The 17,191-nt window shown below is 44.9% G+C and overlaps 1 protein-coding gene across 1 annotated transcript in view; it reads left to right on the top strand.

The window, feature by feature from the left end:
* The window catches only part of LOC311100256 (synaptic vesicle glycoprotein 2C-like), a gene marked incomplete at both ends in the record, with an annotated part of 52,953 nt that extends 51,026 nt beyond the window's left edge, over positions 1 to 1,927 (top strand). The window contains 3 exons of the mRNA XM_084141099.1: positions 562 to 765; positions 1,396 to 1,555; positions 1,744 to 1,927. Of these exons, the coding sequence (XP_083997225.1) occupies positions 562 to 765; positions 1,396 to 1,555; positions 1,744 to 1,927 (548 nt within the window). The remainder of the gene's footprint in view (positions 1 to 561; positions 766 to 1,395; positions 1,556 to 1,743) is intronic.
* Positions 1,928 to 17,191: the final 15,264 nt, after the last annotated feature.

Here is a 17,191-nt window from a genome sequence, read left to right as displayed (position 1 = left end):
CTAACACAGGTTTAGAAACGGTTCCCCCTCAGCCTATAGGAAACAGCTGAACATGAAAACAATCTGGGCGTGTCAGCTTGGTGCAAAAGCCACATGGGAAATGTAGTCTTACTGCCTCTAGCAGTGACACTGCTAGGGGGATGGAGGGAAAGGGGAGAGAGAAAGAGGGAGTGAGAGATGAAGAGAGAGAGGTAAAGAGAGGGCAGAGTGTTTGCTGCCTCTGTCTCTTTTATGTGTATTAATAGCTTTTCAATCAGGGGGGAGTTATCCCTGAAAGACCTGGGATGTTTTTGCAGACGGACCATATTTTTGACCCCCTTCCCACCCCCTGTTCGCCTTTCCCTTCATCAAGAGAAGTTACTGAGGCGAAGAGGCAGGGTGATACCATTTGTGAACGATAGGGGGCAAACTTTAGTTAATAAAGAGTTACAGGCCTACTGAGCAGCCTTAGATAATAGGTTCAACCACAGCACAAAGTTCACCTGCCAGACAAAAAGCACAGAAAGGAGTCAAATTAGTCCACTTATTTAATTATCTTTGTCTACATGTCTTTCTCTCCAGATATTGACGATTCTAAGCTGGTGGGGTCGAGGGTGATCAACAGTTCATTCCATCACAACAAAACGGGCTGTCAGATGACCTTTGACGACGACTACAGCGCCTACTGGGTCTACTTTGTCAATTTCCTGGGGACGCTCGCCGTGTTGCCCGGCAACATAGTCTCCGCCCTCCTCATGGACAAGATAGGGCGCCTGAGCATGCTGGGTAGGACTGTTTAAATTGTACTCGTTTTTGAAATTCTACTTCATACAGAGTATGACTTTGGAACTCAGACAGAGTTTCAATTGTATGACTGCCCCACTGGAGTTTTACATTGCTATGAAAGGAAATAAAAAATTCAGCACCAGAAATAGTATGTATTTGTAATCTGTTATCAAATGATATATCTCAATTAGCTAAGCTAAACAATAGTACATGCCATAACAGTACAAAGTCAGTTGTCATAAGCTGACATGAACAGTCTTTGTTTTAAGACAGTGTTATGTAGGCCTTATGACAGCATGTTCAAATAAAGTCATAGAGAAATACCAATGGTTGCCCTACACAGGCGCCACACGACGTGTAAAAGGCTTTACCACCAATCACTCACAGACTGTACTTCGTCTTGAGTTGAGATTTTACTGTAAAATATGGGCATTCATTTATTTATTTGTTTGTTTATTTATTAATTTGTCTATCAATAATGTAATAATGTTATTTGTTGTGTCACTGCTGTGCTATCTTGTACTTCAAACCAAAATGGCAAGAAGTCCCAGTACACTTCATAAAAATGTAAAAAAAAATATCTCGTGTTGTGTTGTGATCTGATGTGTAATAGCATATTTTGTCCTCCAGGGGGCTCCATGGTGCTGTCAGGCATCAGTTGTTTCTTCCTGTGGTTTGGTACCAGTGAGTCTATGATGATCTTCATGCTGTGTCTCTATAACGGCCTCAGTATATCGGCCTGGAACTCCCTGGATGTAGTCACTGCTGAGCTCTACCCTACAGACAGGAGGTGGGTAGAACACACACACACACACACACACACACACACACACACACACACACACACACACACACACACACACACACAGCCACACATACCCTGACTCTCTCCTCTCCTCCTCTCCTCCTCTCCTCATCTCCTCCTCTCCTCCTCTCCTCCTCTCCTCCTCTCCTCCTCTCCTCCTCTCTTCTCTCCAGGGGTACAGGCTTTGGCTTCTGTAATGCCATGTGTAAGCTGGCAGCGGTGCTGGGGAACCTGATCTTCGGCTCTCTGGTTGGCATTACTAAGGCCATCCCCATCCTGCTGGCGTCGGCTGTACTGGTAGGAGGAGGACTGGTGGGGCTACGGCTGCCTGACACACGCGGCAATGTCCTCATGTAGAACTACACTACCCAGCAGCCTTCACTCATGTGCCGGTTAGGCTTTTGTTGAACATGCTGTCATAAGGACTACATATCTGGGCTGGTATTCAAGTATGCTATCTGGCCAGCTTCATGCTTAGCCAATTAGCTAAGCTAAACAATAGTACATGCCATAACAGTACAAAGTCAGTTGTCATAAGCTGACATGAACAGTCTTTGTTTTAAGACAGTGTTATGTAGGCCTTATGACAGCATGTTCAAATAAAGTCATAGAGAAATACCAATGGTTGCCCTACACAGGCGCCACACGACGTGTAAAAGGCTTTACCACCAATCACTCACAGACTGTACTTCGTCTTGAGTTGAGATTTTACTGTAAAATATGGGCATTCATTTATTTATTTGTTTGTTTATTTATTAATTTGTCTATCAATAATGTAATAATGTTATTTGTTGTGTCACTGCTGTGCTATCTTGTACTTCAAACCAAAATGGCAAGAAGTCCCAGTACACTTCAGAGTGGGGCTTGATTTCTCCTTCCAAAATAGTCAGTTGTTCATGATGTATGTTCAAGCCTTTTGCACCCCAGCTCCAATTGCAAGAATAACATGGCCATAATAAAATATACATAGTAAGAAATAGCTATCAGTGTCTTCAAAAGTTAAAGCAAATTCAGCAGCTACATTTCTAAAGAAAACTGTGTGTGTGTGTGTTGTGGGACAGCTTAGGGCTTTGTTCCCTGTTGCTATGGGTCTCTGTCAAGAGGAATTTATTCTGTAAGAAACCTCTGAGCTGCTAGCGATAGCTTCTTCCCCTCTCTCTGTTTCTTTGTTTCTGTTGAACTCTTTCTTTGTCTTTCCCTTTCTCCCTACCTCTCTCATTCTCTCTCTCTTTCCATTTCTCTCTCGCGCATACCTTGCTCTCTCTGTTTCTTTCTGTTTGTGATTCTCTCTCTTTCTCTCCATCCCTCTATCTCTCTCTGCCATGCTGCTTACTGTAGCTTACCCTCTACAAAACTCGATGGCCTTTCTCAAATGTCGTGCCTCATTCCCTCCAACCTTTCTCTCTTACGAAACTCTGCTGGAAATCTCTGCCAGCTCGCTCTAGTGTGTAGTTCTTCTCTTCTACGCTCTAGTGTGTGTTTGTATGTGTGTGTGTGTGCAGGTGTATGTGTGTCTGTGATATATAGGCAATCTCCTGTGAGCTAGCTTGTCAGTTTCACCATCTTGGTGTGTGGCCTAATTTAAATCCATGAACAGAAAAGTAATATTTTCAACCTACATCTGCTTATGTGTGTTTAGGTTATTTGTTGCTGAATATCCAGGCATTTCGTTTGGGGAGTTGATTTAACATTAAACTATGTGTTTAAGCAGAAAGCAGGAGGATTTTAACTTGATGATATATGAAAAAGCCATTGTAACAGCCTGGTCTCATTGACTAGACCTAACATAGTAAACGTAAATCCGGGACACTCAAATTAGTATGATATGTTACGTTTGGTATGGTTACATAAGACAGATGGTTACTTAAGGCAAAAACAAAAGTAGGGTGGTTGATCGGGGTAGATGGGTGGGCTTATAACACAAACGTTTTAATCTCATTACGGACAATTTAAGCTAATTAGCAACTTTTCATGTATTTTTTTAGCTACTTTTAAATTACTTAGCATGTTAGCTAACCCTTCCCCTAACCTTAACCCTTTAAGCTAACCCTTCCCCTAACCCTAACATTAACCCTTTAACCTTACTCCTAAACGTAACCCTAACACCCAACCCTAACCCCTAGCCTAGCTAATGTTAGCCAGCTAGCTAGAGTTCGTAACATATCATATGTTTTGCAAATTCGTAACATATTTTACATTTTGCAAATTCATAACATATTGTACGTTTTGCAAATTCGTAACATATAATAGGAATTGTAATTCATAACATATCATACGAAATGGGTGATGGACATCCACAAATGAATACATACCATACGGAACGTAACATATCATACTAAATTGAGTGTCTCGGATTTACATACAGAATAATACGAAATGCTCTGAGACCAGGTTTATTGTAAAGCTATCCTGAGTTTAATCAAAGGTACATATTGCTGCTACCTTCAGTGCTACGGGTCTGACATGAATACAAGTTAGGTGATAAGATACGTTCTTTAGTCAGCCTAGGTGCCATAGTTACTATGTTAGAAAATATATATATTCTGTAAGGACAGAATCCGAACTGAAGAAGGGTCAATCAAGGATTCCGGCTTGTCATGTTAAAGGGATATTTCACACATTTTACTAATTTACATGGATTACTTTCTAGGTATCCATAAGATTAGCTAAATGTATAGTTTGTGGGGTGAACCATCTCTTTAACATATTCATGACTGCAGTAGTATATTGGCATTTTTGCAGTACATGCTTTTGCATTTGAATGGATAGTTTGTGTAAATGTACAGTATGTGTGTGCATGCGTGTGTGTATGATATCGGGTGTGTGCGTGTGTGTTTATTATATTGTATATATTCAAACGTTTTTAATTTTCCGACCATGGGTTGGGGTCGATGTTGATGAGTTGATTTGACTCACTGAAGTGTCTGATTGGTTTGTTAATGAGTTTCTGTGCCTGTCAGCTCGTCCAACTGCATAATTTGCAGCCATCCATCCCTCCTCACGTCACTGTGTGAAACAAACTCTAAGGCCTAGATTCAATCAGATCAAGCGTTAACTGGAGACAGCAGACACAAGCATAGGGGATGTTTTGGCAGCATCAAATCTGTGAGCAGCTGCTCTTTTGCGATCATTGTCACAAAGCGTTGGAAGTTCAGAACGAGAAAGTATAGGATATATAGAAATAATTACGCTCAAAATGAAAAATCATTAAACTAAATAATGAAGATTTCTATCATCCTAATTGAGGTGTAGATTACATCTCACATTCCACTTGTAAACAAGGCTGCATAGGATTTCTGTGAATGCGACTCCATGCAGCCAATGGTAATGTCCGCTTTAGGTAAAATGCCAGGAGCCGCTTGTGGATTTGACAACTCTAACACAGTTCCACCTCCGACTCCGCCAAAACAACCACTATGCGGATCTGATTGAATAGAGCCTTAAAACTACACCTCTGTTAAAATAGAAACTGTGCATGTGTGTTACTAAAGTCTTTCTGTTGGTGTGCTGTTTTTGTGTCTCTGCTTACAGGGATGTAGTGGTATTTTTTTAAATATAAAGGTGGCTACACGTTGAATGCCGGCTGAGATGACAGACGTAGAGTATCGAGTAACGTAAACACTAATGCTAACCATGCTAATTGGTGTAATAGCCAGGTGTGTTAACAACATAACAAACTGCTGCTGTTCTTCTGTGGAGGAGCTGCTATGTTAATCTGGGTCAAAGGTGAATGTATAATTCTGGTGAGGTCCTTGTTGTCAGGTTGTTCTGTGGGCAGGTGTCCGTCCCTTCTTCTGACTTCTGGGTAGTTGTGACAGGCCAGTGGTGAGATGACTGTACTATACAGTCGTGGTCAAAAGTTTTGAGAATGACACAAATATTAATTTTCACAAAGTCTGCTGCCTCAGTTTTTATGATGGCAATTTGCATATACTCCAGAATGTAATGAAGAGTGATCAGATGAATTGCAATTCATTGCAAAGTCCCTCTTTGCCATGAAAATGAACTTAATCCCAAAAAAACATTTCAGCCCTGCCACAAAAGGACCAGATGACATCATGTCAGTGATTCTATCGTTAACACAGGTGAGAGTGTTGACGAGGACAAGGCTGGAGATCACTCTGTCATGCTGATTAAAATAGTTAAAATAACAGACTGGAAGCTTTAAAAGGAGGGTGGTGCTTGAAATCATTGTTCTTCCTCTGTTAACCATGGTTACCTGCAAGGAAACACGTGCCGTCATCATTGCTTTGCACAAAAAGGGCTTCACAGGCAAGGATATTGCTGCTAGTAAGATTGCACCTAAATCAACCATTTATCGGATCCTCAAGAACTTCAAGGAGAGAGGTTCAATTGTTGTGAAGAGGGCTTCAGGGTGCCCAAGAAAGTCCAGCAAGCGCCAGGACCATCTCCTAAAGTTGATTCAGCTGCAGGATCGGGGCGCCACCAGTGCAGAGCTTGCTCAGGAATGGCAGCAGGCAGTTGTGCGTGCATCTGCACGCACAGTGAGGCGAAGACTTTTGGATGGCCTGGTGTCAAGAAGGGCAGCGAGGAAGCCACTTCTCTCCAGGAAAAACATCAGGGACAGACTGATATTCTGCAAAAGGTACAGGGATTGGACTGCTGAGGACTGAGGTAAAGTCATTTTCTCTGATGAATCCCCTTTCCGATTGTTTGGGGCATCCGGAAAAAAGCTTGTCTGGAGAAGACAAGGTGAGCGCTACCATCAGTCCTGTGTCATGCCAACAGTAAAGCATCCTGAGACCATTCATGTGTGGGGTTGCTTCTCAGCCAAGGGAGTGGGCTCACTCACAATTTTGCCTAGGAACACAGTCATGAATAAAGAATGGTACCAACACATCCTCCGAGAGCAACTTCTCCCAACCATCCAAGAACAGTTTGGTGACGAACAATGCCTTTTCCAGCATGATGGAGCACCTTGCCATAAGGCAAAAGTGATAACTAAGTGGCTCGGGGAACAAAACATCGACATTTTGGGTCCGGGTGGACAAACAAAAACCCACAAATTCTGACAAACGCCAAGCATTGATTATGCAAGAATGGGCTGCCTTCAGTCAGGATGTGGCCCAGAAGTTAATTGACAGCATGCCAAGGCGGATTGCAGAGGTCTTGAAAAAGAAGGGTCAACACTGCAAATATTGACTCTTGTCAATATTTTTAATTGTCAGTAAAAGCCTTTGACACTTATGGAATGCTTGTAATTATACTTCAGTATACCATAGTAACATCTGACAAAAATATCTAAAAACACTGAAGCAGCAAAACTTTGTGAAGACCAATACTTGTGTCATTCTCAAAACTTTTGACCACGACTGTACATAGCTACAGACATGCCATAGACCAGGACTATTCAACTCCAGGCCCTCCAGCTCCCTCCACAGTACTGCTGGTTTTCTCTTCTCCCCTTCTCTCTCTCTCTTCTCACCGATCATTCAATCATTCAAGTTTGTCTGTACTTTTTCCAAAAACATTTGTCGCAAAGTGCATTACAGTAACCCAGTCTAGACCCTGAAAGAACAAGCATGTATTTGATTGTAATAATAATAATATGCCATTTAGCAGACGCTTTTATCCAAAGCGACTTACAGTCATGCGTGCATACATTTTTGTGTATGGGTGGTCCTGGGGATCGAACCCACTACCTTGGCGTTACAAGCGCCGTGCTCTACCAGCTGAGCTACAGAGGACTGGCCAGAGAATCCACTGACCAGGTCTGAATCAGTCCCTGACCAGAGGGGAGGGATGAAAACCAGCTACAGTTAGTGGACATTTAGGCCCAGGTTGGAATAGCCCTGCTATATATAATACATAGATAGAGGTGTGTGTTAAACCATTTACCAAATACCTGTCCTTGATGTAATTTATCTTGATGAGGGAACGTTAACATGTGCAATGTCTAAAATCTAAAGAGGTAGGTTCTACTGGGATCTACATGTATTCAATAAAGAGTTACATTATCTAACAACCATGGTGCTTGTATTACATACTTTACCTTGGTGTCATTTATCAAGATGGTCAGAGGGTGGAGCTGTTCATTCAGTGTGTGTGTGTGTGTGTGTGTGTGTGTGTGTGTGTGTGTGTGTGTGTGTGTGTGTGTGTGTGTGTGTGTGTGTGTGTGTGTGTGTGTGTGTGTGTGTGTGTTTGTGTGTGTGTGTGTGTGTGTTACAAGTTGCTTTGGCTTAGAGCTATAGGGCTAATGTGCTCTTCTGTTGCGCAGGGGACCCAGTTTCGAACAACCTTGGTCACAATCTCATGACCATAACTGAGCGTTGCTGAGTATCTCATGTACATAAGCTTCAATAGCATCATAAACTGGTTGTTCATAATCAGTAGGTAAACGATTTCCAATAACACCCTTCATGTTATCTACAGGCTACTGTGTGTGTGTGTGTGTGTGTGTGTGTAATACTAAGTAGTATTACTAATACTACTATTGCAGCATTCTGGTTTCAAAGATCAGTGACAATAACAAGAGCACCAACTCAATTGAGGATCAACTTTGCTCTTTCTGCTAAACATTATATAAACTTTACAAGCATCCTATGGCAATAAACTGGACTGAATGTTGCTGAATTGCTCACAGTTGTACATGAACCACAATGGGATCATATGATGATATAATAGCTAAGTAAATTATTTGTACTGATGACATCCTTCATTTGATCTACACTTCTCTACTTGACTTACAGAGAGAGAGAGAGAGAGAGAGAGAGAGAGGGGGGGGAGGGGGGGTCCTCCTAACTGACCTAAAACAGGGAATTTTTACAGGATTAAATGTCAGGAATTGTGAAAAACTGAGTTTAAATGTATTTGGCTAAGGTGTATGTATGTAAACTTGAGATTCTTCAAATTGCCACCCTTTGCCTTGATGACAGCTTTGCACACTCTTGGCATTCCCTCAACCAGCTTCACCTGGATTTATTTTCCAACAGTCTTGAAGGAGTTCCCACATATGCTGAGCACTTGTTGGCTGCTTTTCTTTCACTCTGCCGTCCGACTCATCCCAAACCATCTCAATTGGGTTGAGGTCGGGGGATTGTGGAGGCCAGGTCATCTGATGCAGCACTCCATCACTCTCCTTCTTGGTAAAATAGCCCTTACACAGCCTGGAAGTGTGTTGGGTCATTGTCCTGTTGAAAAACAAATGATAGTCCCACTAAGCCAAAACCAGATGGGATGGAGTATCGCTGCAGAATGCTGTTGTAGCCATGCTGGTTAAGTGTGCCTTGAATTCTAAATAAATCACACAGTGTCACCAGCAAAGCACCCCCATGCCATAACACCTCCCCCTCCATGCTTGACGGTGGGAACTACACATGCGGAGATCATCCATTCACCCACACCGCGTCTCACAAAGACACGGCGGTTTGAACCAAAAATCTCACATTTGGACTAAAGACCAAAGGACACATTTCCACCAGTCTAATGTCCATCACTCATGTTTCTTGGCCCAAGCAGGTCTCTTCTAATTATTGGTGTCCTTTAGTAGTGGTTTCTTTGCAGCAATTCGACCATGAAGGCCTGATTCACACAGTCCCCTCTGAACAGTTGATGTTGAGATGTGTCTGTTACTTGAACTCTGTGAATAATTTTTTTTGGGCTGCAATTTCTGAGGATGGTAACTCTAATTAACTTATCCTCTGCAGCAGAGTTAACTCTGGCTCTTCCATTCCTGTGGTGGTCCTCAATGTGTAGATGTGTCCAAACGTTTGACTGATAGTGTATATACATTTGCAAAAATGTCTAAAAACCTGTTTTTGCTTTGTCATTACGGAGTATTGTGTGTAGATTGATGAGGGAAAAAAACGATTTAATCAATTTTAGAATAAGGCTGTCAATTAACAAAATGTGGAAAAAGTCAAGGGGTCTGAATACTTTCTGAATGCACTGTACATGTTTTTTCTCTTAAATTATTATTATTAGTGGTGGATCAGCTTTAATATTGCAAATAGGTTGTTGCTTCTATCAATGTAATTGTCTGCATCATTTCCAATCCCCATATATTTTTAATTTTTAATATATATATTTTTTAAATATTTTATTTTATTATACATGATATATACATTTTACGGACACAGTATATTGTACATTAGTTATCTTTTGTTTGTTTTTAGTCCCATCCTTCAACTACCCTCAACCCCTCCCATCTATATCTGAAGACCATCCAGTTTTGATTTCTATTTGCCATGTATTTTTCAACTGAACCTTTCTTTTCTCATAGTTTCTCATAGTTTTCACATTTTTGCTAAGAGTATTATATTATATATAGATTGACTATGACTTTTCAGATCACCTAGCAGTGCTATTTGCAGAGTAAACTCCAGGTAAATGTTGCAATTCTTCAGCCATTCCTGAACCTGCGACCAAAAACAAGCTAGCTTCCGTCCTCCTCTGGGTACATTGATTTCAATACAAAACCTTGGAGGCTGATGGTTCTCACCCCCTTCCATAAACTGTACAATAATCAGAAATAGATTACACGAAGTGAAGCCTACTTTTGCATGTTTCATTGATTTCCAGAAAGCTTTTGATTTTGTAAATAGGGATATTTTAGCCTATAGTTTGTTAAAGACAGGTGTTGATGGGAAATTTTATCACGCAATCCAGTCTCTTCACAAAGTACCAATTGCTTGTGTGCGTGTTAATGAATATCGTACAGATTGGTTTCCCACACCCTTGGGTGTAAAACATGGAGATGCCTTATCACAGACTTTGTTTGCTATGTTTATAAATGATTTGGCAAAATAAATTAAACAGTTAAATATTGGAGTAAGATATGATGATGAAATGGTAAGTATCCTTTTATATGCTGATTATATTATTTTGATGGCAGAAACTGAACAAGACTTGCAGAACATGTTATTATGTGCAGTCAATTGGTGTAAAAGATGGAGACCATTAAAGCTAGCTAGCTAGCAGGTAGCAACACTGCAGCCACTGCTAGCTGGCCAACTATACCAGCTAGCAGTACTGTAGCAACTAAATACATTTCAACGGAGCGATTTTATTAGTGTAAAGTTAGCTAGCTACATAGTTGTCTTGGTATCAAAGACAAAGGTGTAGTATAGAGAAACTATCGAGGTTAGCTAGCCAGCTACATTTTCAAACAGTCAACACCGCAGCCACTGCTAGCTAGCCAACATTACCAGCTAGCAGTACTGTATCATTTTAGTCAATGAGAATTTTGCAACATAAACTTCACTTTCTGAACATTCGAGATGTGTAGTCCACTTGTGTAGCTAGCATGACTGACTTTGTGCTAGCTAGCCAACGTTTAATTACTTCTGCATTATGAAAGGAACTAGACACGGACATGAATGATCCATTGGTAGTTTGTTGTAACCAAGTATTGGTGCTAAACCGTGTGTTATTGGATGCTAGCATGCTAGTTAGCTATGGCGTCATAGGATACGGTGCCCTAGGCGGTTTTCACAGAAGAATACTGTACCAAGTTAGCTAGCTGAATAAACTAAGTTAGTCTATTCCTGGAAACATTGAACTACAGCAATTATAATTTCTAAAGTGGAAGTTGGAAGAGTTGTATTTGAGTGTTTTAGTGAAAGGTTAGTGAGCGAGGCCTTGCGTCCCCAGATGTTTAGTTAATTTAATTCCGATCTCCTTTGCATTAGTGTAGCCTTTTCTGTAGCCTGTCAACTATGTGTCTGTCTATCCCTGTTCTCTCCTCTCCGCACAGGCCATACAAACACCTCACACCACGTGGCTGCTGCCTCTCTAACCCGGTGGTCCCTGCACGCACGACCCACGTGGAGTTCCAGGTCTCCGGCAGCCTCTGGAACTGCCGTTCTGCGGCCAACAAGGCAGAGTTCATCTCAGCCTATGCTACCCTCCAGTCCCTCGACTTCTTGGCGCTGACGGAAACATGGATTACCACAGAAAACACAGCTACACCTACTGCTCTCTCCTCGTCTGACCATGTGTTCTCGCATACCCCGAGAGCATCTGGTCAGCGGGGCAGTGGCACATGAATCCTCATCTCTCCCAAGTGGACATTCTCTCTTTCTCCCCTGACCCATCTGTCTATCTCCTCATTTGAATTCCATGCTGTCACAGTCACTAGCCCATTCAAGCTTAACATCCTTATCATTTATCACCCTTCAGGTTCCCTTGGAGAGTTCATCAATGAGCTTGACGCCTTGATAAGTTCCTTTCCTGAGGATGTCTCACCCCTCACAGTTCTGGGTGACTTTAACCTCCCTACATCTACCTTTGACTCATTTCTCTCTGCCTCCTTCTTTCCACTCCTCTCCTCTTTTGACCTCACCCTCTCACACTCTCCCCCTACTCACAAGGCAGGCAATACGCTTGACCTCAGCTTTACTAGATGCTGTTCTTCTACTAATCTCACTGCAACTCCCCTCCAAGTCTCCGATCACTACTTTGTATCCTTTTCTCTCTCGCTCTCCTCCAACACTACTCACTCTGCCCCCACTCAGATGGTAATGCGCGGTCGCGACCTTCACTCTCTCTCTCCCGCTACTCTCTCCACTTCCATCCTATCATCTCTTCCCTCTGCTCAATCCTTCTCCCTCCAATCTCCTGATTCTGCCTCCTCAACTCTCCTCTCCTCACTTTCTGCATCTTTTGACTCTCTATGTCCCCTATCCTCCCGGCCGGCTCGGTCCTCCACTCCTGCTCCGTGGCTTGACGACTCATTGCGAGCTCACAAAACAGGGCTCCGGGCAGCCGAGCGGAAATGGAGGAAAACTAGACTCCCTGCCGACCTGTCATCTTTTCACTCCCTCCTCTCTACATTTTCTTCCTCTGTTTCTGCTGCTAAAGCCACTTTCTACCACTCTAAATTTCAAGCCTCTGCCTCTAACCCTAGGAAGCTCTTTGCCACCTTCTCCTCCCTGCTGAATCCTCCTCCTCCCCCCCTCCCTCCTCCCTCTCTCTGGATGACTTCGTCAACCATTTTGAAAAGAAGGTTGACGACATCCGATCCTCATTTATTAAGTAAAATGACACCGCTGGTCCTGCTCACACTGCCCTACCCTATGCTTTGACTTATTTCTCCCCTCTCTCTCCAGATGAAATCTTGCGACTTGTGACGGCCGGCCGCCCAACAACCTGCCTGCTTGACCCTATCCCCTCCTCTCTTCTCCAGACCATTTCCGGAGACCTTCTCCCTTACCTCACCTCGCTCATCAACTCATCCTTGACCACTGGCTATGTCCCTTCCGTCTTCAAGAGAGCGAGAGTTGCACCCCTTCTCAAAAAACCTACACTCGATCCCTCCGATGTCAACAACTACAGAACAGTATCCCTTCTTTCTTTTCTCTCCAAAACTCTTGAGCGTGCCATCTTTAGCCAACTCTCTTGCTATCTCTCTCAGAATTACCTTCTTGATCCAAACCAGTCAGGTTTCAAGACTGGTCATTCAACTGAGACTGCTCTTCTCTGTGTCACGGAGGCTCTCCGCACTGCTAAAGCTAACTCTCTCTCCTCTGCTCTCATCCTTCTAGACCTATCTGCTGCCTTTGATACTGTGAACCATCAGATCCTTCTCTCCACCCTCTCCGAGTTGGGCATCTCCGGCGCGGCTCACTCTTGGATTGCATCCTACCTCACAGGTCGCTCCTACCAGGTGGTGTGCCGAGAATCTGTCTCCGCACCACGTGCTCTCACTACTGGTGTCCCCCAGGGCTCAGTTCTAGGCCCTCTACTATTCTCTCTATACACCAAGTCACTTGGCTCTGTTAAATCCTCACATGGTCTCTCCTATCATTGCTACGCAGATGACACACAATTCATATTCTCCTTTCCCCCTTCTGATAACCAGGTGGCGAATCGCATCTCTGCATGTCTGGCAGACATATCAGTGTGGATGACGGATCACCACCTCAAGCTGAACCTTGGCAAGACGGAGCTGCTCTTCCTCCCGGGGAAGGACTGCCCGCTCCATGATCTCGCCATCACAGTTGACAACTCCGTTGTGTCCTCCTCCCAGAGTGCAAAGAACCTTGGCGTGACCCTGGAAAACACCCTGTCGTTCTCCGCTAACATCGAAGCAGTGACCCGATCCTGTAGGTTCATGCTCTACAACATTCGCAGACTACGACCCTACCTTACACAGGAGGCGGCACAGGTCCTAATCCAGGCACTCTTCTTCCAACTCACTGTCAGACTCCGAATTGACAGAGACATGATCCTCATATTCGGAAAATCCTTCATCTTCCAAAGTGGAAGACATTCCTTCCACACTAGCTTCTCTCTCTGCAAAAAAAAATTCTAAGGCCCTCTGAGCAGAGATGATTTTTGCCATATTGATTGATTGTGGTAAGGAGCCACACATGCAAAGCTATTTATTTGTTGTGTCCCTCCCCCAATTTGGGGAAGGGAGACAGACAGGTTCTTGGTGCTATGTTGAAACAGCAGGCCCAGGGAGGAGGAAGACAAAGTGAAGGCACACAGCAAACCTTTTTATTTCATTTTTATTTGTTTACACCTACACACACACTTTTCCACACTTTTATTACCCTTGGGTCCAGTGGACCCGAACACCACATATGTAATATAAATGTGTAGGGGGGTGCACAGTGTGCACTCAATGAACATGTTGTCACGCTCTGGCTCCGGGACTCTTAATTTGAGCCAGGGTGTGTTCATTATTTGGGTGTATTTCTATGTTTGTATTTCTGTTGAGTTCATTTCTATGTTTGGTCAATGACTCCCAATCGGAGGTAACGAGTGTCAGCTGTCGGCTCGTTATCTCTGATTGGGAGCCATATTTAATCTGTATGTTTTCCTGTGGGTGTTGTGGGTTTTTGTTCCTTTACGGTCAGTGTTAGCCGTTGGACTTCACGAGTCGTGTTTTGTTTGGTTTGTGAGTACTTTATAAAATAAAGTCATGTTTGTATCACACGCTGCGCCTTGGTCCGCTTCCTGTAACGACGATCGTGACAGAAAAACCCACCACAAAAGGACCAAGCAGCGTATACCGGAACACCCGCAGGAGAGAACGCTGGTGGATGTCCTCCTCGGCTGGGGACATATTACGCAGGAGGAGGCCGTCCGGTACCGGAGGGCGATGAAGGGGGAGAACCTGGCAGGAGAGGAGCAACGGCGTCAGCAGGGCCATCGTCGGAAGGACGAGAGGCAACCCCAAAAAGTTTTTTTGGGGGGGCACATGACTTGGGCGGCTGGGCAGCAGGCGGCTGCTACAGGACGTTTTGGAGAGGTGGTCACCGGGTGTTGGGAGGCAGAAGGCAGGTTGGCGAGGCCTGGAGGTAGAGCGGAACCAACTTCCCGTACTCAGGCATGGCAGCGTGGGACGGGGCAGGTTCCGCGGTGTGCGGAGCAGCGTACTGTGCCACGAGTGGTCCGGCACAGTCCTGTACGTCCTGTGCAAGCACCCCGCACGTGTCGTGCGAAGGGGGGGATGCAGCCAGGACGGAGTGTGCCGGATCTACGCTCGAGGTCTCCAGTGCCTCTCCGCGGTCCCGGATATCCTGCTCCCGTATCGCGTGCTGTCATGTCGGTACGGGTTCACAGCCCTGTACGTCCTGTGCGGATGCCTCACGCAGAGTGTGTGAGGGTAGGCATCCAGCCAGGACGGGTGGTGGCCGCTCTTCGCTCTAGGTCTCCTATCCGTCTCCACAGCCCAGCCCGGCCTGTTCCTGCTCCACGCACTAGAACTACGGTGTGCGTCGCCAGCCCAGCCCGGCCTGTTCCTGCTCCACGCACTAGAACTACGGTGTGCGTCGCCAGCCCAGCCCGGCCTGTTCCTGCTCCACGCACTAGAACTACGGTGTGCGTCGCCAGCCCAGCCCGGCCTGTTCCTGCTCCACGCACTAGAACTACGGTGTGCGTCGCCAGCCCAGCCCGGCCTGTTCCTGCTCCACGCACTAAAACTACGGTGTGCGTCGCCAGCCCAGCCCGGCCTGTTCCTGCTCCACGCACTAGAACTACGGTGTGCGTCGCCAGCCCAGCCCGGCCTGTTCCTGCTCCACGCACTAGGTCTACGGTGTGCGTCGACAGCCCTGCCCGACCTGTTCCTGCTCCACGCACCAAGTTGGTGGTGCGTTTCGTCAGCCCTGTCCGGCCCAATCCTGCTCCCCGCACCAAGTCTGTGGTGCGTGTCGTCAGCCCTGTCCGGTCCGGTCCCGCTCTCCGCACCAAGTCAGGGGTGCGCTTCATCAGCCCGGTCCGGCCCAATCCTGCTCCCCGCACCAAGTCTGTGGTGCGTGTCGTCAGCCCTGTCCGGTCCGGTCCCGCTCTCCGCACCAAGTCAGGGGTGCGCTTCATCAGCCCGGTCCGGCCCGTTCCTGCTCCCCGCGCCAAGGCAGTGGTGCGCGTCGTCAGCCTGGTAAGGCCCGTTCGTCCTCCACGCACCAAGCCAGGGGCGCGTGTCGTCAGTCTGGCTCCGGCCGGCGGGGCTAGACAGGACCAGGGGTACTTTGGGGGGTTGGAGAGGAGGTGGGGATCAAGGCCGGAGCCAGAACCGCCACCGAGGAGGTATGCCCGCCCAGCCCTCCCCTGTTTTGGTTAGTTGAGGCGCGGTCGCAGTCCGCGCCTTTAGGGGGGGGGTACTGTCACGCTCTGGCTCCGGGACTCTTAATTTGAGCCAGGGTGTGTTCATTATTTGGGTGTATTTCTATGTTTGTATTTCTGTTGAGTTCATTTCTATGTTTGGTCAATGACTCCCAATCGGAGGTAACGAGTGTCAGCTGTCGGCTCGTTATCTCTGATTGGGAGCCATATTTAATCTGTATGTTTTCCTGTGGGTGTTGTGGGTTTTTGTTCCTTTACGGTCAGTGTTAGCCGTTGGACTTCACGAGTCGTGTTTTGTTTGGTTTGTGAGTACTTTATAAAATAAAGTCATGTTTGTATCACACGCTGCGCCTTGGTCCGCTTCCTGTAACGACGATCGTGACACGTGTTATTTTACATGTGCTTCACAGAAAATGAGCCACGGCCAATGAGTCTCAGGTTGAAAAAATAATTAATTGTATCATTTTTATTTTAGTGAACATTGAAAATGGGTCCCACAGACCCGAACACCACTTAAGTGTTCATCTTAAACGGCACTAACCGCCACTAATATAGGCAGTACCAAAACAAATTTATCTAATGATTCTGTCTCTTCGCAGCACAATCTGCAGAGCTGTGATGGTTGTATCCCCCGTATATACAGTATATATAACATTCTATTTTTTGCAATAATTTTGTATAATAATTTCAATTGAAAACTCTAAAGTTTTGAATCCGGCTTCGTTTTGTGTATCAGTTCATAAAGCATGTGCCATGGAATCGTTACATCAAAAATCTCTTCCCAACTATTTTGCGATCTGTATGGCACAGCTGTCAATTTTCTGGTTCTAAACTGGTATACTTTTTTTATTATTACAATTTTCTTTAACCAATTTTGGTCTTTAATGCAGGGCCGACAGACAAGTTCCTTACGTTCTCCCTCATCCACTTGCCTCTTCCATTTTTGCGGTAATGCTGCAATTAGTTGGTTGTAATTTTGGATAGAGCAGACATTTCCATGTATTTTTGTTAGCTGCATGTGTGACAACTCCACCAGTCCTATTTATGATATAATTTATAAAGATTATACTGTTTACATTTTCTTTTTTT

The sequence above is a fragment of the Coregonus lavaretus genome (genome assembly GCF_964263955.1).
Source record: "Coregonus lavaretus genome assembly, chromosome: 24".
Classification (NCBI taxonomy): domain Eukaryota; kingdom Metazoa; phylum Chordata; class Actinopteri; order Salmoniformes; family Salmonidae; genus Coregonus; species Coregonus lavaretus.
Note: the sequence above shows the minus strand (reverse complement) of the source record. Positions and strands in the feature narration are given on the sequence as shown.